Here is a 22,170-nt window from a genome sequence, read left to right as displayed (position 1 = left end):
AAGTACATATTTTTACAACCATTTTTAGTTCAGATTACTATCAAAATATATGCTAATTGCGCAATGTATGTGTTGTTAACTATATCAGCTCAATAGATTTGAGTAAAATTAACTAAAAAAAAAAATCAAAACTGTTCACTTGACACAAAAGTGTTTGTGTCAAGTGAACATCAAGATTTTCATGTCATTTTGACAGTCTTGAAGATTTGTGTGAACAGTTTGGTCCTGAATTGCACTCTTTGACATCAGAGCCAGTTTATTCACCATCTGCAGCTGTTTTTTCAAATAATAAGAGCTTTGGATTTAAAGTGAACTGTCTCTTTAACAAAGCCAGGCTGGATAATGAGGGAGGAAAAATGGAAGAGAATGATACCTTTGAGATTTCAGTGACAAGCTCTGCCTCCTGGGGCTTCATGACCTGTGCATAGAGAGACACAAACAAGGCAGTTTGCAAACACTCAGCTATTAATGTTCACAAACTGTACAGTACAGAAATAACTGACTGATAGTTTGAGCTTTAAAGATAAAACCAGAGTTGAGTTTGCTAAGTGCACAGACAGTAGTACAGTATGTTCTGCTGTGTGATTCACTCTGTCCTCTGAATGTGGATCAGATTGTGTTTCATTCACACAATAGGTACAAAGCAGGGAAGTCACCTGTCTTTTCTCTCTGCAAAGTGAATATTTAACCTCTTTGAAACTAAATGCACACAAAAAGTGTAAGAAACAGACAAAAACTGAATATGTTGTTATGGTTTCAAGCACAAAAATGTGATATCTGTCATTATTTATTCTTTCTTCCTACATACTAAAGCCTATAAATGTGTTAGAAGTGTTAGAATAACATTCTTAATTTGATTTGATGACTTCGGTGTCTATATATTCTTGTTTGTTTGAGGTACCTACTTGATGTTGCCCTGCCAGCAGCCCCTCTGCTAAGGAAGTGGCGAGCCAGCCAAAGAGCTCAGCCCTGCAGGGGAAATGGCTGCAGGAGCCAAAATCCCTCCTTATAAGTCTGCTGCTGACAGAAGGACAGGCAGGGATCAGCAAAAAAATGAAAAATGGAAGATGCAATAGCCTCTTGTTTTATGTTCTAAATATACCAGATAAAAATCATGTTTAAACAGAAAAATAACAGACCACCTTTACATAGCTTTTGTTGAAATTAAAATGTACAGAAATCACATTTTATTATAGGTTGCAAGACTATGACATCCATGCTATCTTGTTGAAAGCATCTTGTGATAATTTCAAACATAATTATTGTGTCACTGGAGTCCAAATATCCAAGAATCCACAAAAAGCATTCAGAGAAAGAGAGACTGCTGGGTCAATAGATAAAAAAAGAAACTCACCTCAGTTAAAGCTCTTCAGTTTAATTTCTCCAGACATCTGAAAAGATGCAGCGAATCCAAAGAAAAGCACATAATATCTCCAGTGTTTCCTCTGTTGTGTGTCAACTTGTTTTGAGTCATTTGAAGCCGGTGTGTGTGAAGGCGGCAGTGTGTGTTGGTGCTGCACTCTGCGCTGCTCTGTGTGGACAGCAGATGTCCTGCATGACGCTCAGTGAGCAGCTCAGTGTTTACTGAGGAAGTCAGACTCACTGTCACACATGGAAACGCTCTAAATGAGGAATTTATTTATAATACAGTTATTTATTATAACTGTATTATTGTTGTGCATCTGTGTAAATACAGCATATTTTATTCTGTTATTTTAACCAACAGGTGTTCAGGTTGTTGATTTTTTTTTTTTTTTTTTGCTGACAGTGCACTTAAATATTGCACACAAAGTCGGAAAACCATAGAAGCTGAGGATGGCCATACTTGTGAATATTATCTCAAGATGTAATATTATCTCAAGATAATGAAATAATTAACCTGTTTTTAGGAGAAGAACAAGCTTTGTTGTAACAAAATTGTTAAGTTTGCCATTGAGGAAAAAAACCCTAAACCATTAATTAACCATTTATCATGGGAAAATGTGCTTTGATACCTGAGATGATGAAATAATTAATCCACTATTACAAGAAAACAAGGTTTGTTGTCTCAAAATAACAAAATAATTAACCATTTGTAAGTACTGCCATTTTCATCTTCTGTAGAAAACAGAAGAGCTGTTATCATTGGAAAACATTAGAGAGATTAAATTAAATACATTACAATGTCTCAGACTTTCTAAATTAATTCTGCAAATGATAGTGAGAAATCTAGTAATGCACCTCTATGTTATGTTAATATGCTGTGAATATAGGTGTGAATTATACATATAATATAACATAAAAATATACATACATATATATTTAAATATAAGTTATAGTACATGTATGTGCAGTATATGCAATGTAGGCCACACAAACATGATTTCACATAAATAACACTGTGTTTTAAAATATTTTTATTAAAATTTTACTGTAGCAGACCTAATGTTATAGATAAAAAAATAATCGATTCAACTCGTTCAAATACGTTGGAAATCATTAAATAAACGGATTATTTCACCAAGTTATAAAAGGCAGATTTCGCATTTTAAGGATTTTGGGGTCGACACGTTTTACTCCGCCCGTGTGGCTCAGTCCGGGATTTAAATCGAGCGCACACATGCCTGCGTTGTTTTGAGTATGGGCGTGGTTTATGGACAGTGCTTGAATCTGATTGGCTGCTGAGCTCAAGTAGTTTTCAAATCGAAGCAGCAGCTGACGGAGCTGTCAAAACAGTCGACAGGAGGAGGGCAGAGGACAGGTGAGAGCTGTGCCTCATATTTATATCTTTTTATTACTGCACAGCTTCTTTATTCTTTTCTGATAAACGTTAGAAAAAGGTTTAACTTGAATATTATCGATTTCCGGTGATAAGAGATGAGCTACACAGCTAACGTTTGGTACAATCAGCAACACATTTCTCTCCGAGCAGCATTCATACAAATCACGCTGCTCAGTGTCGTCAATGCTGACATTAATGTTGATATATTGTCAAATACTATGTAGTCTTTATCAGAGTATTAATATCCTTTTAGATAATGGAGCAAAAGCTAGCTATTAACCAGACTATAGCATGTTTAATTCATAGTTTACAGTGTGTAGCCTAGCTACTAGCTGACGCGTTAGCTTATTTAAAGGACCATTACACGACATGTTTTAGCCTACGTGTAACAACATCATACACTTTATCATTCAGTCAACAACGAAAGTCATGGATTGAATACCACCTTTTGTCTTTATCTTAGAGAGGAGGTAGAATGTAATGAAATACATTCAACGTTACTCAATTACTTTACTTAAGTTACTCATACTATGTTACATCATATTACATTTTTTTTTTCATAAACTTCATGTTCAGTGAAAGCCATTTATCTCCAAAGCAGGTGATTTTGAATCAGAATTCTTCTCATAAATTGAAGGATTAATGTTTACCTTTCTTAACCTTTATGGGTTAAGAAAATTCTTCTACTTTTTAAACTAAATTCTTTTTACAGGACAGCAGCATGCAAACATATCTTATAAATGATATAGAATATGGATTGCTGTAGATTAAACTATCCAACATTTTAAAGTAGTTAAAATAAACTCCTGAAACACCAACAGAAGTAAAATGTAACATAAACATTAGTGTAGCAGTAATATTAATCTGAAAACATAATATTGTAACACTGACAGGAACCATTTTGCGGCACAATGAGTACTTTCACAAGTCAATTTTGCTAATAATACTTCCATACTTTTACTTAAGTAGTAAAGTTTTGAATGCAGGACTCTTACTTGTATTGTAGTATTTTCACAGAGTGGTATTAGTACTTTTACTGAAGTAAAGAATCAGAATACTTGTGCTCTGTGTTGTAATATTATGCACAAGTTTTGTATTACAACTTTACATCACTGCCCATAATTTGTATGTATGTATGTATGTATGTGTACCATAGTGTTGAAGGAATTGAATGCGTTTTTGGTAGGTTTCTATTAGTAGTTAAAAATCAACTTGATTGAAAACAATCCAGTACTGCAAGTCTGGTGTACTAAAAACTCTAAAAATTCATGACATAGTTTTAAACACTGTCACTAGGAATGTAGCCAAAAACTAAAGGTACTATAATACCACAATAAACAGTTTACCATACAGTATTTATTGCTATATTCAAATTCAGAAAAGTGACAACTTGAAAAAAATGTCCTTTATTAAATTATAAATCTGATGTGTAGCCGTTTTTTTAGTTTGTATAAAATGTTTCCATTTTACTTAAAGTGCTTCTGTTGTCCTTTAATATAATAAAATAAGAGACTTAAGAATGTGCAAAATTGGTATGAACTATGATTCTCAGTACTGATTTTAAAGTCCTCCCTACAGTGTGAAGCCATGCGGACGAGTGAGTTTGACTCCTCATCTGAGGAGGAGGAGGTTGGAGAGGAGCAGCTGACTCCCTTCCACATCTCCTGGTAAGTTTCAGGACTTTTATTTTTGTCTTACGCTACCAGAAAGTGTGCAGTGTCTGTCAGGCTGATGAAATAAATGTTTGTTAATGCTGAAATAAACTGTGAAATGTAAAACAAGCATCACTGTGTTCATGTATGTTATATTTTGTTGGGCTCTCAGGTTACCTCTGTCCATCGTGGAGTGCTCTCAGTTTCTTGGGATATGTGCTCTACCAGGTAAAGTCTGAGTTTATCATTTTATTCATGATCTGTAGGTGTCCCATGTTTGATTTCTGTTTAAATGTGATATTCCTCCGAGCACTAGGGGGGTGTATTAGTGCAGGGCGCAGCCCGTCACAGGAGATTAAAGTTCATGCCAATAATCACAGGTGTAGCTCATTAGATAAAGCAAACAGTGTGTGACTCTGCTCACACAACATTATAGCTGTAATGTTATTTGTTTTAACTTTGTGTGGAAAACTTATAGAAAGTGCAAATGCAAAATGCAAGTGACTTTTTTTTTCCCTTCATCTGACCTCAGGTTGCAGATACAAAGATATCCGCAGGAGTCTGGAAAGAAATGTTGGTAAGATGACTTTGATCTCCTCTGGTGCTCGAATAAAATAGTCTGGAACAAACATTATTAACATTCACAAGTAGATCTAATTTGACCTGTTTTGTTTCATATTGTAAATTAATTCAGCACACTTTTCTGTGATTGCAACATAATCTAAATTGTCATCGTGTGAAATGTTTTACCGCAATGATTAATTGATTATGAATCAATTAATGGATTAATTGCCAACTGTTTTGATCATAGATTAATTGGTTTGATCATTTTTTAAAGGAACAAAGTCCAAATTCTCTGTTTCCAGCTTCTTAAATGTTAATATTTTCTGGTTTCTTTATCCCTTCATGAGAACAAACTGAATATCTCTGGTTTGCACACAAAACATTTGCGGACGTCATCTTGGGCTTTCAAGACACTGATCGACATTTTTCACCATTTTCTGACATTTTATAGACAAACAGCTGATCGATTCATCAACAGTCAGCAATGAAATTTTTAAAAAATTATAAATTTTCCCTCTGAAATTCTATTTTTGGTTGCATCCCAAAGAATATGAAATGATATGTAGTATGTTTTGATAAGGGTTCAATTTAAAAAAAAAATCATAAATAGTTTTAAATAGTTTTTTTAAATTGTGTATTCAGGAGAATATCAATGAAACTGGTGTTGGTTTATTCATTTTAAGAATGTTGTTTATCTGTTTTTGCACATGAACATGTGAGTTATTTTTATTATCAGTTAATTTGATGATTCATTTCTCTTAATTTAATAATTTGGTCATAAAATGTCATAAAATAATTATTTAAAATGACAATTTACCAGTTGGAACATCTATAAATTACTTGTTTTGTCAGAATGCTATAAATATTTAATGTGAGACAAAGACAGTCAGCAAACCCTCACGTTTAAGACGCTAAAACCAGAGGTTGTTTACCATTTTTAATTGAAAAGTGACTAAATCGTTGCCGATTCTGTTGATCAATTAATTGATTAATTGACCATTTCTTTCAGCTCTTGGAGTAAATGGGGCTTTTAAGTGGGTCTCATGACAGTTTTGTTCCAGACATCGAAATCACTGCAAAAATTAATGAAACAGAAATTAATTAAAATGTTTCAGTTCAACGGGCAATGGCTGTTTGTGAAAATGCATAAATGGTAGACTCTATACTCCTAAAATGTTTTGTCCAATTAGAGAAAAAAAGGGTCTAACTTTAAAGAAATGAACTTTAAGAGCAGAAACTAAGTTTTGTTGTTTTTCTCTGTGGTTAACAGAGGAGCTGCAGAATCAGGGGGTGCAGGAGGTGTTTGTTTTCTGCACCAGAGGAGAGCTGAACAAGTACAGAGTCCCGTCCCTGCTGGACGTCTACCAGCAGCGAGGCTTCACAGTTCACCACATGCCCTTCCCGGACGGAGACGCTCCCGAGCTGGAGCAGTGCTGCCAGATCCTCGAGGAGCTGCAGGTCAGCCTCGAGAACAACAGGAGGACCGTGATCCAGTGAGTGAACCGGTGATTCATGCTGAGTGAGCAGAGCTAAAGGTGCAGTGCAAAGCAAAACGCGCACGAAGAGAACGTGGAGTATTTTTACATTTCCTGGTTTATCTTCCTCCTTATTCTGGAGAAAAATGGAACAGAAAATGGCTTCCAACACTGAAGCAGCCAGAGCGAGTTTGATTTATTGCACATGACAGTCAAAAGAGGACGTACGAGGCGTCATGTTCAGGCAAGTAAAGCAGTAAAAGACACTGCTGATACATAATGATCTCCACACGTTAGGAAAAACAACGATTCTTATTTTCAAGTTATTATACACCAATGAAAACATACTTATGAATATTACTGCCAGTATATCCCAGTTAATTTTACTCACTGGGTGTTTAACTCTGTGTCAACATAAACAGAAAGAGGAATTTCATGAAATTCATCACATTCATCAAAGTAATTAGTTTGTTTAGGTGACAAATTATCATCCTTTGATCAGGTTATATGGCAGTGTAATATTTTTCTATAAGTCTTCAAGTTTCTTGTTTTAATGAGGATTACTTAAAGGATAAAAAAGGGGGTTTTCTGTAGTCAAGAGATAACGGCATAAAATATGAGAAAAGTTTCTTGGAAATTTGGTATCTAGTAATGAGGAAATCTGTCATAGTAACAGGGCTGAGTGATATAGATGGAAAAACCTTTCCTATTTTTAATAAAGACCTGGAAGAAATGTTGAATTTAATTGCCTTACTATGAATTTAGCCATTTTATTTATCAGAACACACAGGTAGTAGACTAAATAGGCTTTTTTTTTTTTTTTTGTTCAGTTCCCTCACTGTCTCGACTGTTTCTGTTGCGTCACATGTTGGTGGTGCAGCTGAACAACACACTTGTTACCTGACTGGCTGCTGGTGTGTCACTTGCTGCGTGTTCTGTTATCAAACTAGTGTCGGTTTATTAACTCTAACAGTGGTTTTCATTTGTTCTTGCAAATAAACTCCTCAGTTATTTTCATTATCAGTTAATTTGATGATTATTTTCTCAGTTGAATCATTTGGACTGTAAACAATCATTCACCTCGTCATTTTCTAATAGCCAGTCTAACATCTATACACCATTTTGTCTGAAAAACACTGACAATATTCAGTTTTCTGTCTCAGAGGACAAAGACAGTCAGCAAACCCTCTTATTTAAGAAACCAGAGATTGTTTCTAAGTTTTGCTTGAAAATTTACTAAATATTAAAAATCATAGTTCAAAATCGTGACCTATTAAGTCAAAACTGAGTTCAGCTACTAATAAAATAACAAGATAATGAGTCAATTGGATGCTACATTTTATTACAAAAAAATGTACAGTTTTGACACATTAAGTCAAAGTACTGAAACTTACTGAGGAAAGATTTGGACTTTAAAAACCGTCTGCATTGTTTCTGTTGTGTGAGGTTAAAAATAGATGTCAGTGGTGCAACTGAACAACACACCTGTTAAATGATTGGCTGTTTGTGTGTCACTTGCAGCACGCTGTATTTATTATGAGTGATCATGGCTGTTTGCATTTAACGAATTTAAGTGAAACTACTGAACATTTTATTGGACAATTTTCTTTCAGCTATTTATGACAAATCTGTTGCTGATACCACTGTTGTTTAATTGCACAGGCCGATAGTGGCGTGAAAAATATCTGCTCAGGCCCTCATTAAAATTGAAAAGTTTTAATTTCTTCGGTTTAACGAGAAACCGAGCAAATGTTTTTTGATCATGGTAGCAGCACTCTATCATAAGACTTTGAAAGGAAAGGAAATTCTGCAATGTAGTCTGATCAAAGCGTTTAATTGAATCGTTTTGTTTTATTCTGATGAACATGGGAGTAAAAGGCTCCATGTCAGCAGAGCAGAGCGGTAAAAGGAAGGTTCCTGGTTCGTGTGTCACTCTGTAAAATCAGCTGAAAGGCCCCTGAGAGGCTCTAAGTGAGCTGATAAAGCTGTCGAAGCTTCTCAGGAAGAAACTGGTCAGACTCGCTTCATGTACGAGTGAGTTAAATGTAAATGTGAAGCTTTGTGAGTTTTTCTATCCAAGCATGCAAACTTTAAATTCCTCCCCTGGTTCGGGTTATAAATAGCTCTCTGTGTCAGACACTTCCTTTGTGTTTTCTAATATCTGAAGTATTTTTAAACCGTTGAAGTGGCAGATCGCCCTCAGAGAACCCGAGTACATCTCGCCACAAAAAGCTTCTATTTTCTCTGACAAAGTTGGCCTCAGGTCACCTTTTATTACACAACTGAACAATTTGCTTTCAGCTTTTAGTGTTTGATGGGATTTTGTGCTTTTTCTCCTCCCCCTTTCAGCTGCTACGGAGGCCTGGGACGCTCTGGATTAAGTAAGAATATTTTATTTCTTCTTTTACTTTGAAAGTCACCCTTTGTTCTCTGTGTCATGTCGTTTAGAAAGCTAACTAAGATCAATGTATTTTTTCTTATTTGATTTTCTAAATGTCAGTTTATTGTAAAGTTTGACCTTTTTTTTTTTTTTAACTAAATTAAATCCTCTCTGATCGGTTTATGTCTCTGCTCTGATCACACGTCTGTCTCATGTTTCCAGTCGCTGCCTGTCTGCTGCTTCAGCTCTCTGTAACATTAACGCCAAACAAAGCAATCGAAATCCTCAGGGAGCACCGAGGAGGAGGAGCGATACAAACAGTGAAGGTGAGAGGTTAATTTTCCTCGTGTATTTTAAGAACTGCAGCCTACAGCTTTTGCATGTTTTGCTCATTAAACAAACACACATTTAGCATTAATGCTGACCTTTTTCTGTTGCATATCATTAGTGTTAAAGGCTAACTTGGATATTTTTTATTCCGGGCCCTATTTTCCCATGTTTTTGTATCTGTGGCAGAAACATTTTTTGGTTTTGAGCAAAATTCCTGCAGCCATCAGCTGCAAAATGAGCTGCAATTTAATCCCTCCAGGCAAGTGTACACAGTCAAAAGTCGTGTTTTGCCACTGACAAGTCTCAGATTGTTAAAGGTTAAAATCCTTTTTGTTTAGCCAGAAACAGCTGATTTATCCATTAAAGCCACCAGCTCTGGATTGGTTGAAATAAATCCTTAATTCGTTGCATTAGATGTGAAAATATTCTAAGTGCTGTTTCTCCCTGCTGTGTCTCTGACCTCACTCTTGCTCCTCTCCCGATATTTTCACATCTACTAAAAGTGTAAATTTTACTGTTTACATCAAGCTACTACAAGGAACTTTCATATTTAGTTGATTTTCGAGGCTCCTGTGGACAAAAACCGTAGTGTTTCCATCGTAATGACCACAAAACATAACGTCAAAAATAAGATTATCTAAATAAAAATCTCCTCATGCTTCTTCTTAACTGTCTAACTTACGACTCACTTTAACTTTGTCTGTGAAAATGTAAACACAGGCTCATTTCATCTGATTTCAGGAGGATGGACTTTTTTTTTTTTATTATGAACGTTATGTAGTGGCATCAGTATTAAGTTGAGACTGTTTCATAATTACTTAAAAACTCTTTGTAGTTGCTTTAATACCTTGATTTTCTTATTGTTGCTTCTGCTTTTATATCTTCTTTGCTGCTAACCCCGTTGGCGGGATCATTAAAGGTTTATCTGATCTTATGTGACAGTATAATATTAAGCAATATGTGCATTGTTCAGAAGCACAGATGGGGATTTTTACTCGCAGGGCATCCCATCGGTTAAACCATTTGTCGTTTATCATCTCTACATCTTCAAAAGACTCATATTACAGCAACAATACAAAGTTTGGATGCTGCAGTGTCACATGACCAGGGGCACAGGGCATCGCGTTGTCATGGGTTTTGCTTTTAGAGCATCTCTTGTGTTTCACAGAGGCATGTCTAACAAAGTTTGGATGATACGGTGATTTAATTTGGTCTAACTTTAGCAGTTGGTGGCTGTTTGTATTTTTGTAGCCACAACAGAGAAAAATAAAACGTCTTCTCTTCAGAGGCAGCACAGCCAAAGAGAACAAACTTAGAAATTTACTCTGACACTAATACACCCAGTATGATAAACAAGTTTTAGCTGTAATTTGGTTATTATTCCATACTGAGGAGGCTGGCTGTACAGTGGGAATCTAAAGTAAAACTGACTATGTTTAGAAAATGGTCAGCATTAATGTGACATTTATTTGTATTTATTTGGCTGCAAACATGCAAAATCACAACTATGGTCCCTTTGAATGTTTTTGTAATCTTTTTTAAAAGTGTTAGCTGCTCATTCTCTTTGCTGTACTATTTGATTAAAGGGAAGTTCACCCCTAAAAATCAGAAAAAACATTTTTCCTCCTGTAGTGTTTATTTATCCATCTAGACAGTTTTGATAAACAGAACTGCGGGTAAGAGGAAAAAATGTGTTTTTTTGGGGGGGGTGAACTATTCCTGCAACAAATGTGTTAACTAACAGCTTAATTTTACTTTTCCGTAGCAATATAACTTCCTCCACGACTTTCGGGAGCGGTACGCGGCCTACCAGGAGAGCAGAGAGGTGTCTACAGAGCGCTCGGTGTCTCGGTGATCGCTGCTCTTCTCTTCAAATCATGAGCTGTGAGAAAATTCATCTCTTCAAACTCATCTGTCAGCAGTTCTCTCCTGATTGTGCGTGCTGTAATTGTATTCTCTGATGATTGCACTTTAACAGAATACTATAATATATTGCTGTTTTCATCCTCGTTATGATCAAATTAAAGACTTGATGAGGAAATCCTGCTTCCTCTTGTTAATAAGCTTAAAATAAGTTGTTTATATCACATTTGAAATTGAGATTTTTGTCATAAACATTATCTATAATTTTTATACTATACATGAAAGGTTAAATTAAACTGGACAACTTTTCAGATTTCAACTCTCTGCACAGACATGCCGCTAACAGGACTTATGAAAAAAATAACTTGTCTGCTCATGTACTAATTTCCTTTAAAAAGTACCGCGTTAAAACATATCAGTCCATAATAACAGAGTGGGATACTTTTATTTAGATTCAAATAAACTCAAGTTGTCATTTTCTAGATGTGACATGATGGGAATCTAATACAAAAAATTAAATTTGATCTGTGACAAATGATCAATCCCTTTCCCTGATAATAAATTTACACATCTGAAAATGGCAATAAATACTCTAGTGTTGACGAATTATGTCTAATGGCCTCGACTCTAAAGGAAAAAAAACAAAACAGGAAAAACATCTCTCCAGATTTGATTCTGGAAAAAAAAATAAAATGACCCGACACTGCGAGGAGTGCTTGATATCCTGGAGGACATAAAGTAAAAATTAAAAACACAATAAATAAAACACTGGAGCTCCTAACGCTGTGGAATATTTGATGTTGAAATGAACAAAACACACGATGACAAAAAACAGTTGAGGAATTTTCAAAAAAGGTACATTCAACAGTATGGCACATCAGCAGTTTTCCTACCAAAGCTCGAACGCAGAAAGCAGAATAACAAAGTATTGTCGCTGCCTAACGCTGAACACATCATTGTACTGTTGAGTCTACCTTTTATGGGCGATTCTACAGAAACACGGGACACATTACACACCGCTGTCTACTCTGGATTCACACGCAAGAAAACAAAATATTGCCATTGATTTCAACAGGGATTACATGAGTTAAATGTGATGATAAATAGGTCTGAAGTATGGAAACAAATACGTCCGATAGTTTGAAAACTGATGTTGTGACAACCAGACGACGATTGTCCCTGTGCAACATGTTTCACTAAGTGATAATAACCCATGCACTTCAGCCCTCGCTGTACAATAACTGTACCTCAAAAGTCCCAAAATGTTCATATGAAGACCATATGTTATCTGTGGACTGGAACAGAAGTGTAGTTTGCACTTTGTCGTTTGTTTTAGTGATGATAATGAGTCACGTGGCAGGTTTAAATTAGCCGTCAAAGCCCAGAATCTAATTCACAGAAGAAGCGAATGCAGGTCAGCACACAGCTCAGATTCTCACAGATAATGCACACCTGAAAATGTCTACCCAACCTGTAAACACTCAAAAGTTTTGGGAACCAAGATGGAAAAAAAAACTTTATTTAAATCCCAAGCATCAAAAGTCACCACACCATTAAAAATAAAAAAAAAAAGGAAAAAGAAAAAAACTTGTCCATTCAGTTTTGTCCTTATTTTCCATAAAATTTAAACTATAGTGCTGCTTTTATGAGAGGAACGCTGCGACCGAGATATTCTCTTAAAACGGGCTAAATGTTTCCGAAATGACACTCTGCGCTGTGTGTGTGGGGTCGAGAGTTCGTCCGCTTTGAAATGGCGTCTTGTGTTGCTGAACGGTGGTCTCCAGCAGGTCCAGTGTTCCAGCACTAAGATCATAGTGTCTGGTCGTCGACTGTACATGCAGGTCCTTTTCCTTCATCGTCCGGTTTAAGAGCTCACCAGAACATAAATCATCCTGTTAGGAACAGATAAACAAACAAAAAGTTAAATACTGAAAATGTTTCACAGTAATTTCATGCATCAAACATCACTGTGACCTAAAGTACAGCTAAATTTAAAAGGAATACTTCAACATTTTTGGAAAAGCCCTTATTTGCGTTCTCGTCAAGAGTTAGAAGTTTGCTACCCACCTCATATCTGTATGGTAAATATAAGGTTACAGTGAGGAAACGGTTAGCTAACCTGGCTCTGTCTGAAAGTAACAAAATCCACCTACCAGCATTTGTAAATTAGTAGAGATGTGCACGATTAGTAAACTAAACAATTCAGTGTTACTACTGCGGATGTTAAAGATTAATCATTAATTGCTATTAAGAATTTAACCAATTAAAAATGTATTAATAACCAATGTGTATTTTGGGTGCCATTTCAAGGGAGAGCCTTCTCGTTTTATTATTCCGTTTGATAAGATTATGTATAAAAACAAAAATTTGCTGTCTGACTTTTTCTTGGCTGGGACCAGTTGCCATGCAATCGCTTTGATTCCATAAAGTTACAGGTCCCAATCAGGAAACTTAAACTTAAGATGTGCTGGTAAGTGGATTTTATCTTCCTTAGGGTTAATGAATAAGAGGATTTACCACCTTCACTTTGATTAGAATACTTAACTTACAATACTTAAAAGAAATGTGGTAGATTTGCTCAGGATGAATTTAACTGTCGTTCCAATTGTTTTAAACTACATAAAAGTTAACCAAAATTAGGTTCATCTTTTCTTTTTTTTTTTTAAATAATGTGAAAACAAAACATGAACTCTTGCAACAAAGAAACAGTGGAGAAAAATTATTTCTTACCCGTAGAGATAGTAGAAGAATGACAGGAGGTAGAAAGCCAGTTTGCACCAGCCTTCTTTTTGACAGAACGCCAGGATGTCAGCATTCATGATGGTTGTCGGGTCGTAGAGTCCCGGACAGCTCATCACAGGTCTGCTCATATACCTGCAGCACAGGAGACAAAGCAGGGAGTGTTTGTTGTGTCAGGTAATGTAGACCTAAAGATACTGAACTGTACCGATGAACTTCACACTGTAATGAGACAATGGATTGGTTTAGATACCCACCTCCAGACATGATAAGCCAGCAGCGGCAGGTTGAGACAGAGGGTGAGCCACTCGGCCGCACAGAAGAACATCACACAGAAGAAGAAGTGGATGAGATACTCTGGGAGCACCAGCTGGAAAAAGCAAAACATACATGCAGTAAACAGTCAGACCAATTCCCTTCTTCTCATGAGCCTAGATTCTGATTTACTGTCAGTAAAATATAGACAAACTCCTGAACTGTCCACACAAAAAGTAACTTGACCAACTGTGCAAATGTGACTTGTGAGAAGTTAAAGCGGACTGATCAGAAGTTAACACAGTATGAAATTAAAGAGGCCTTTTTTTTTTTGAACAAAAGAGAGAGCTGAGCTATTTAAAGAGCCAGAAATCTAAAAACTGCAGTCAGCTCCACAGAGAGTCACAGACAGGAGTGAAATACAAATGAGCTACAGCGATATGCTTATTTTAAAAATGAGTTTTCTATTGTGCAGTGTCACTATCAGGCCCAGCTTCATGTTATATTACTACACATTATTACATGTGGAGAAATGCTACAGTAAGCTACAGTGCTGTATGTAAAGTACATGAACAGTGCTTCATCATGCACTGATCTGACACAGGGTGTAACACAATAAACAGGGTGAAAAATTAAGACCCACCACCTGCAAATTGGTGTGATTTTGAGTACTAAAATATTAGATCTAACTGAGGGGAAAATAAAGACCTTGCTCAGCTTGATTTTTAACTCCCACAGTGAGGCTTAAGCTTCACCCTCAGATGTCCTCTGTCTGATGTGGTAAAACAAAGAGCAAGGCAAAATGTCTGTATGCCGTTTTTGGAAGGGATGCACGATAAATATCAGGGCAGATAAATTATCAGCTGATTTTGGCCTGACATAGCTACATCATATTGGACTATATTTTTTGTCTGATGTGTGCTGATATTAAGACTTTATATAGAACATAATGCATTTTTTATAGTCTATATTTCATGTCAGTTCATATCTGATACTTTTTCTTCATTCAGGTTTAACATAGATCATTTTATTTGCATTTTTTTAATCTATAGCTATTTTATTAAGGATGTAACAAGATATTGAGTATATCAATAAGAAAATGTCTACACCAGACTGTGATGAGATCTAACATGTTACATGATAATTTTATTATTTCCTCTTAAAAGCGCTGCCTCTGACTGCTGCATTGTTTTGTTTTGCATAATTCAAATATTCTTTCCCAAAGAAAATTCATGCAAATCTTAGCAAAAGCTTAGGTCATGGTAGGCTACTTTAAAATTACTGAAGAGCAAATGCAGAAGTACGTTAAGTTACAAGGAAAAATCAATTTTTATACAAACAAAAAAAAATCAAGCATCAGCAATTTATTATTCAATAAAAGGCTTTTTTTTCCAGTTGGCATTTTTCTTTTTTGTAAAATAATATTGCAATAAATATTATATCATGGACTTTTAACCTCGGTAGTATCGTAGTTTTTGGTGTCGTTACATGCCCACTCTTTATAAATTATTAAAAATACCAGTGAGGTTTGCTATTTCAGTGCCCTGATGTGATTTTAACTGTTAAACATCCTGTTTGATAACCACATTTGAGGGATCATTGGGATAAATATCAGCTATAATAATATCCTATTTGGCAGATTATATCAAAGTATATTATGTTAAGTTTTAAATGTAATTTACAGCAAAATATATACACATTTGAAGGGTCAGGACTGTTTGTTTTGTTGTAAGAGTGATGTCAGTCAGACTTGGTTTGGTCAGAGCTGTGGAATATTGAATCATCCATCTTTGCTCACTAAATCTTAGCCTTTCTTGTCCTCAGGTGTGCATAAACTACACAAACAAAAATGTGGAATTAGTGGCTATCTGTATTGGCTAAAATAAATAAATCCTTATCGTGCATCCCCATTTTTTGTTCAGACAGTATTACATGTATTACATTTAGCCACCATTACTGTAGTAAATCATGTGTGTTGCTGACAGAATTCAGAAATCAACAAAATGTTGTTGCAAGTGGATAGAAAAGGTTAATTTCCCACCCTGGTTTTCTGTCATGCATTATCAGGCCTGGCCACACGTAAAAAGGGGAAACCCATCAACAACTTGCTCTGGAGAGTATTTGCACATCTCAACATCAACATCTTCTGCAGCGAGGCCAAAACTACAGATCACTGGCCGACACACGGACCATGCTGTGAGCGCTAGCAGTGTTGATGCAGCAGCCTGCCTCAGGTTGACACAGTTCGAACTGGTGCAGGGTTCAGGGGGGCAGATGGAGGCACCACATGGAAGCCATGCATTCAAAAAGAGCAGAGGGCGGAAGGGTGGGTGCAACCAACAGCCCACGGATGCAAAGGTGAGGGGCGTGTAGGAAGAGGAAGGTGCAGGAGAGGGGGACGGGGGGCTAGAATGTGTTGAAATCCTGCACTGTGCTGCCAAATACAAAACAACTGATTACGGCACAAAAAAATGTGCCAACTGAGCTGAGAGGTCCACACTCAAAAAAAAAAAGACCAATAGTAGTGTGGACTGCGTCATGGATTAGAGACAGAGGACTCTGTATTTTTAACTAAAATAGCTCCTCCTACGACTGAAATCACTAACCAATCAGTGGACCCAAATATTGCTGAGCTGGAGAGTGTTGGGAATCTGCAGCCATCTGTTCTGAACCACAGGTGATGAAGGTTAGAGCCAACACTGAGCTCATAGTTCTGCTAATTGCTGAATAAAACTGTTGCCTCCACCTCACAAAAGTGAAATGATTGTGTGATATGTGTTAATCAGGTCTAATTTAAAGGGATAGTTCGGATTATCTGAAGTGGGGTTGTATGAGGTACTTATTCATAATCCATCCCCAAAGTTTGGAGAAGCAAAACAAGAGTTCCACCATGGAAGCTAAGTGAAACACTGCTGTGGACAGAGTCAACAACAGAAGGTGTTTTAGCCATTAAAAAAACAAAAATTGTCTTTTACCTTGCAGAACACAGGGGTTGCATGTCCACTGCTGCCTTGATTGGTTAGGGTTTTTTGTGTTACTGTGTGACTTAGGTCCATTCAAAGTATCCTTTTAGAACACCAAAGGCTACAATTGATTTTTAAATTAATCAACAACTATTTTGATAATCCATTAATCATTTGGGTCATTTTTTTAATTAAAAAAAATGTCCAAATTCTCTGATTTCAGCTTCTTAGATGTTAATTTTTGCTGGTTCCTTTAGTCCTCCGTGACAGTAAACAAAGTCTTGGGTTGTGGAAAAACATTTGACATTTGAGGACGTGACCTTTGACTGATTGACAGTTTTTAAACTCTTTTCTGACATTTACGGACCAAACAACTATTAATCGAGGAAATAATTGACAGATTCATCGATGATTGAAATAACCGTTAGTTGCAGCCCTATCAAAGTCACACAGCAATGCAAACAAACTAACCGATGGAGACCACGGTAGACCAACAACTCCTGTGTTCTGTGAGGTAAAATTACAGATTTCGCCAATGGAGCTGGGGTGGTTTGGAGAGAGCAAATTTTGGTTTATATAACAGCAGTTTCCTGTCCGAAAAGGCTGTCGGACAACAAAGTAAAGTGGTGAAAATATTCTAGATATAACCTTCACTTAAGCTGTATCTTTTTTAAGTGGCCAAAACATCTTCTGTTGCTGACACCGTCCACAGCAGTACATTGCTCATCTTCCAGCCTGGTGCCCCTCTCTTCTTCTTTTTCTAACTGAGGGTGTGACGACTGGCATCTACTGTACGTTATACACCGACTATCAATAAGTAACTATTACAAACCCACTTCAAATAATTTAAACTATTCCTTTAAAGCTGCAACATTAAATCAATTTCCTTAAAGAACAATCGAGCATCAGCCCACACCATCATCCACAGCTATCCACTATTAAAAAAAAAACTTAGAAGAATCCAATTACCTCACCTGACTTTACATGATTAACAAGAATACTGGTATAGAAAAGCTTTTTCAGGACAATATAAAGCCTTGGCCTACTGTCATGTCACTGTTGTCTTAACCTCAAGAAAAGACTGACTGAATTTACTGTACCAATAACTATAAAACTATTTGCAAACAAAGGGTAGGTTGTAATAAAAATCATGCATGTTTTGAGCATTTGCAAGTCTTTTCAGTTAACAGCTACACTTCATCTATAATCAGTAACTTAGCAATAATATTGTCCAATACTACCCCACACAGCATGGCTCTGAAACCTGAAAAAACAGCTTAATAAAGTCAATTTAATTGGTTAGATGAGGTATAAACAGGACAACAGAAAACACAATCCATTATTTCAGTTAATGCTCATAATGCCTTAAAGCTGAGACTGAAAAGGTCTTGAACAAATAGGAAGAAATATATGTATTCTTGACATCCATAACAGTCAAAAATGCTCATGAAATTTAAAAAAAAAAAAATCTTTAAAATAATCTACAACATGAAAAGAAATCCTGAGGCACAGGTGGCACGTTGTCTAATCCTGAGCTGCACTCTGGCCTTAACTCTTGAGATTAGTTAACTGAAAAGACGTTTGCAAACACTTCTCCGTGCAAAATGACAAGACTGCAGACTGAGTTGAACTGAGCGGGCATTTTAAAAATTGGTACAAACCTTTAATGCAATTTTGACTCTTTTAATCTTTTTGACCTTTTCAACTGTCTTTTTGCCGTTAAAGTGTAAAATAAAAAACAAAACAAAAAGCAGATTAGGAAAAAACAAAACAACAAAAGGCGTTAGAGTTTGACAGCTGACAAGATCACTGAATTCATAACAGGCAGGTTATTTAGCAAAACAGTGCAGAGAAATGATTGAAAAAAGACAGATAGGCGGATAAAGTTATCCTAAAAGAAATGAAAAACCTTTCAAGAGAGCATATCTGCATGCAGTCAAAGAGGCAAGGAAGGAGCGTCAAGAGCTGTGGTGTCACTTACCGGATTTAAAGTGTTACACTGATCTATAGGATTCTTGTAATCAGTCTTCAGCTCATCAAATGCTATTATCTGGGGGAACAAGATGATAGCAGTGTGACAATGTACAGTGCACTTTTCACCATTTTCTGATATTTTATGGACAAAACAACTATTAACTGATTAACCAAGAAAACAATCGACAGATTAAATGGATTATGAAAATTACTGTTAGTTGCAGCAGCTTAAAAGAAAAACAAAAATAGTTCTGACTCTTCAAATGTTCATTTAATTTTTTTTAGTAACATACACTAAATGTCATCGCACTTCAGAATCATAACCAGATTTGACTATATTTATTTATATAATTGACTATATTGGAATAACAATAATAATAACTTACCTTAATCAATCATTGGTTACATTAACAATTGGTGTAAAAATGATCTGTTTTATTTCAGATCTCTATCTGATAGTATATCAAGTTAAACTTGTGATCGTGGAAATTCTTAACGATCAATTAATCGATCATCAATTATTATCATCCCAATGGCCAACTATGTATGGGATAACGACAGGTAACGTTAACGATTTAACTTTTTGAGTCACACAAAAGTTTACAGTCTACATAGCTAACCTCGACATTCTGACAATAAAAGTGACGGTTTTACAAAACGAAAAAGTGTGACAAGTCGGGATCATACCGGTGGAAGCTGGAGAAACAGGTGACATATGCATCAGGGCGGTTTGTCGCTCCATGACTGCAAGTTACCGTTACCGAGCTAAGCCTGCTAACTAGCTGGCTAGCTCAACACTAATCATTAGACAAGCCTGACAAGTAATTAGAGCGTAGCTGTACTCAGAGTACGGTTAATTAAAGGTGAACAATGAAAAGTGACCACGATAATACGACACAAATACAAAATAGTGCCTGTCTTGGTGTTTTAATGCTAGCTATTAGCTAACTTTAGCTGCTAGCCAACGGCTGGGTGTGGGTCATTCATTCTAGAAAATGTTCCGCGAGGACTGAGCGCGCGGCGGTTTGGATACGTTCTGTCCAGCCGTTGCCAAGAACCGCGGTAAGCGACGTGGAAGACCAGAAAACGTTCCGGCTGTGTGGCCACAAAGCTGGCCTAGCGTTAGCCCGGTGTTTTCCAGCCTCGGTCCTCGCTCTTTCACCTACTTTTTTTTAACCAGCGCCGTTAGCGCGGCGGGCCAACAGTCTTATCGAAAGCTGTCAAAATGTGTACTCACATGCCAGATAGCGAAGAAGATAAGCGCCGCCGTGAGCAGCAGAGCCAGCATGTAACAAAAGGCCGCGAATGTGAACGCCATTTTTTCTCCGGTTCTGCTGGTCGGTTCCTGGCTCGGTCGGCGGATGATGCAGGCAGCTTCGCAACCGTTTTGAGATTTGTCAGCTTGTCTTCTTCTTCAGTGAGTGTTTAGCAAACTGGCATCCTTATTGTTGCATTACTGCCATCTTCTGGAGTTATTTATGTCCTTCAATGCTTCTTTGAGTCTTTCCATCAGTCTCCTCCAAAGTTTCTTCTTATTTTCTTATGTCACTGTTTACCAAACTTTTTTCCTTGGCACCCAGTTTATTTTTGAAAGAACAAACTACTGCGACCCAATAAGTCTTATCAATAAATTCTGTGCCTAAATTAACATTCACTAATTTTACTGCCATTTTTGCATCACCAATATTATCTTGATGCTTTTTTGTTGAAAACATACATGTTGAAACTTTATAGGTGAGAAATACATTTTACGTTTTCCTTAGAAGATGACTCAAACAAATTAATAGATTATCAAAACAGTTGGCGACTAATTTAATATCGATTAATACTTAATTTATCCAACCTTAATGCATTAATTTAGGCTGAGTTAACAGGCCACTCATTGTTTTTATTTCCTCTTCATCAGTGCACATAAAATAAAATGCAGATTCTGATTATTCCAAATATGCAATAAAAATATAAAGAATAGAAAATATAGAATGGGACTAATGAAAAATGTACAAAGAACGATAACACACCTAACATGGGATTTGAATATGACAGAACAATAAAATCACTTGTGAAAAAGAAATAGTTTGTCTAAATAAATCATGATCGCTGAAAGTCGAATGAAAACTTATAAAAACATTTTTTTCATATCATGATCATGTAAAAGAATCAATCTGAAAACTCTGCACACGCCAGTGGTGTAATCTGCAGCAATGCATCATTTTCTATAAGATCATCTTATGTTTGTCGTGTTTCTCTCCTGCATGAACCATGTATCTTTAAAAAGTCAACTTTTGCTGAGTTGAGAAAAACAGCCTCATTTTCAGCTTTGTGACAATGCATTTTCCAGCTAATCCAAGAGGATTTTTAAATAGCTCAAGAAGTATGAGAATGTTCTCCTTCAGTTTATCAGAAACATTGAAATTCACAATCACCAAATTTCGATACATATAACTAAAGCTGTCAGACAAAATTTAGTGGAGTAAACAGTGCAATACTTGCCCCTGAAATGTAGTGGAGTAGAAGTATAAAGTTGCATTAAATGGAATAAAAGTTCCTCAAATTTGTACACAAGTACTTGAGTAAATTAAAATTAGTTACAGTCCACCAATGATTTCAATAATTAACATTTTTTGCTTGTTTTATTGGGGTATGTCCTTTTCACTTTGAAGAAATGTAGGTATTTGTTTTGTCCCTGTAATACCAACACATCTACTGTAATTACAAATTATAGTTTAATATACACATTAAGCATAGGCTGTAAATGCTGGACTAAATGTGCTGAACATGTGCAAATTATATGTCAATTTGAAAACAGAAGTCTCTAGAACCCAGAAGGGTAAACATCACTGTCATTTTATTTGGACAATAGGACAATAGACATTTTATAAAGTATGGGAAAATACAAATATCTCAAGTTTCACTGATGCCATGAGGCAGCTGGTTATGATACATGTCTCAGGTGTGTTTTTATTAAAAAGGAAAGAAAATAGAATCGTAGGCATTTGATCAGAGAGGACACCAAGAGCTGAACAACACATTTGCAGGTATAAGACTCAAGAGGCCGAGTATACAACAGGTTCACCACATAGGAGGGAAAGCTATTAGATCCACAGGACATAAACCAGATACATGGCTCAATATCAATACATTGGGGAGATTGATTTTGATACATGATCTATGGACAGTCTATTACAACTTATTTCCATGAAAAATAGCAGTAGCA

The 22,170-nt window shown here is 36.2% G+C and overlaps 2 protein-coding genes across 2 annotated transcripts; one reads left to right on the top strand and one right to left on the bottom strand.

The window, feature by feature from the left end:
- The first annotated feature begins 2,681 nt into the window (after positions 1 to 2,681).
- On the top strand, positions 2,682 to 11,718 carry cdkn3 (cyclin dependent kinase inhibitor 3). The gene is made up of 8 exons (XM_084742070.1): positions 2,682 to 2,740; positions 4,340 to 4,428; positions 4,586 to 4,641; positions 4,946 to 4,990; positions 6,248 to 6,470; positions 8,802 to 8,833; positions 9,055 to 9,158; positions 10,928 to 11,718. Exons 2-8 carry the CDS (start codon positions 4,349 to 4,351, stop codon positions 11,015 to 11,017), a joined length of 630 nt encoding a protein of 209 aa, XP_084598196.1. The 5' UTR covers positions 2,682 to 2,740; positions 4,340 to 4,348; the 3' UTR covers positions 11,018 to 11,718.
- Positions 11,452 to 20,367, bottom strand: cnih1 (cornichon family member 1). Its single transcript, XM_084742071.1, has 5 exons — positions 20,194 to 20,367; positions 18,964 to 19,032; positions 14,022 to 14,134; positions 13,756 to 13,899; positions 11,452 to 12,917 (listed from the first exon to the last, which is right to left on the bottom strand). The coding sequence occupies exons 1-5, from the start codon at positions 20,272 to 20,274 to the stop codon at positions 12,890 to 12,892; spliced, it is 435 nt and encodes a 144-aa protein (XP_084598197.1). The 5' UTR covers positions 20,275 to 20,367; the 3' UTR covers positions 11,452 to 12,889.
- Between the last annotated feature and the right edge of the window lie 1,803 nt (positions 20,368 to 22,170).

The sequence above is a fragment of the Lutjanus erythropterus genome, chromosome 18 (assembly GCF_056507025.1).
Source record: "Lutjanus erythropterus isolate fLutEry1 chromosome 18, fLutEry1.hap2, whole genome shotgun sequence".
Lineage (NCBI taxonomy): Eukaryota > Metazoa > Chordata > Actinopteri > Lutjaniformes > Lutjanidae > Lutjanus > Lutjanus erythropterus.
Note: the sequence above shows the minus strand (reverse complement) of the source record. Positions and strands in the feature narration are given on the sequence as shown.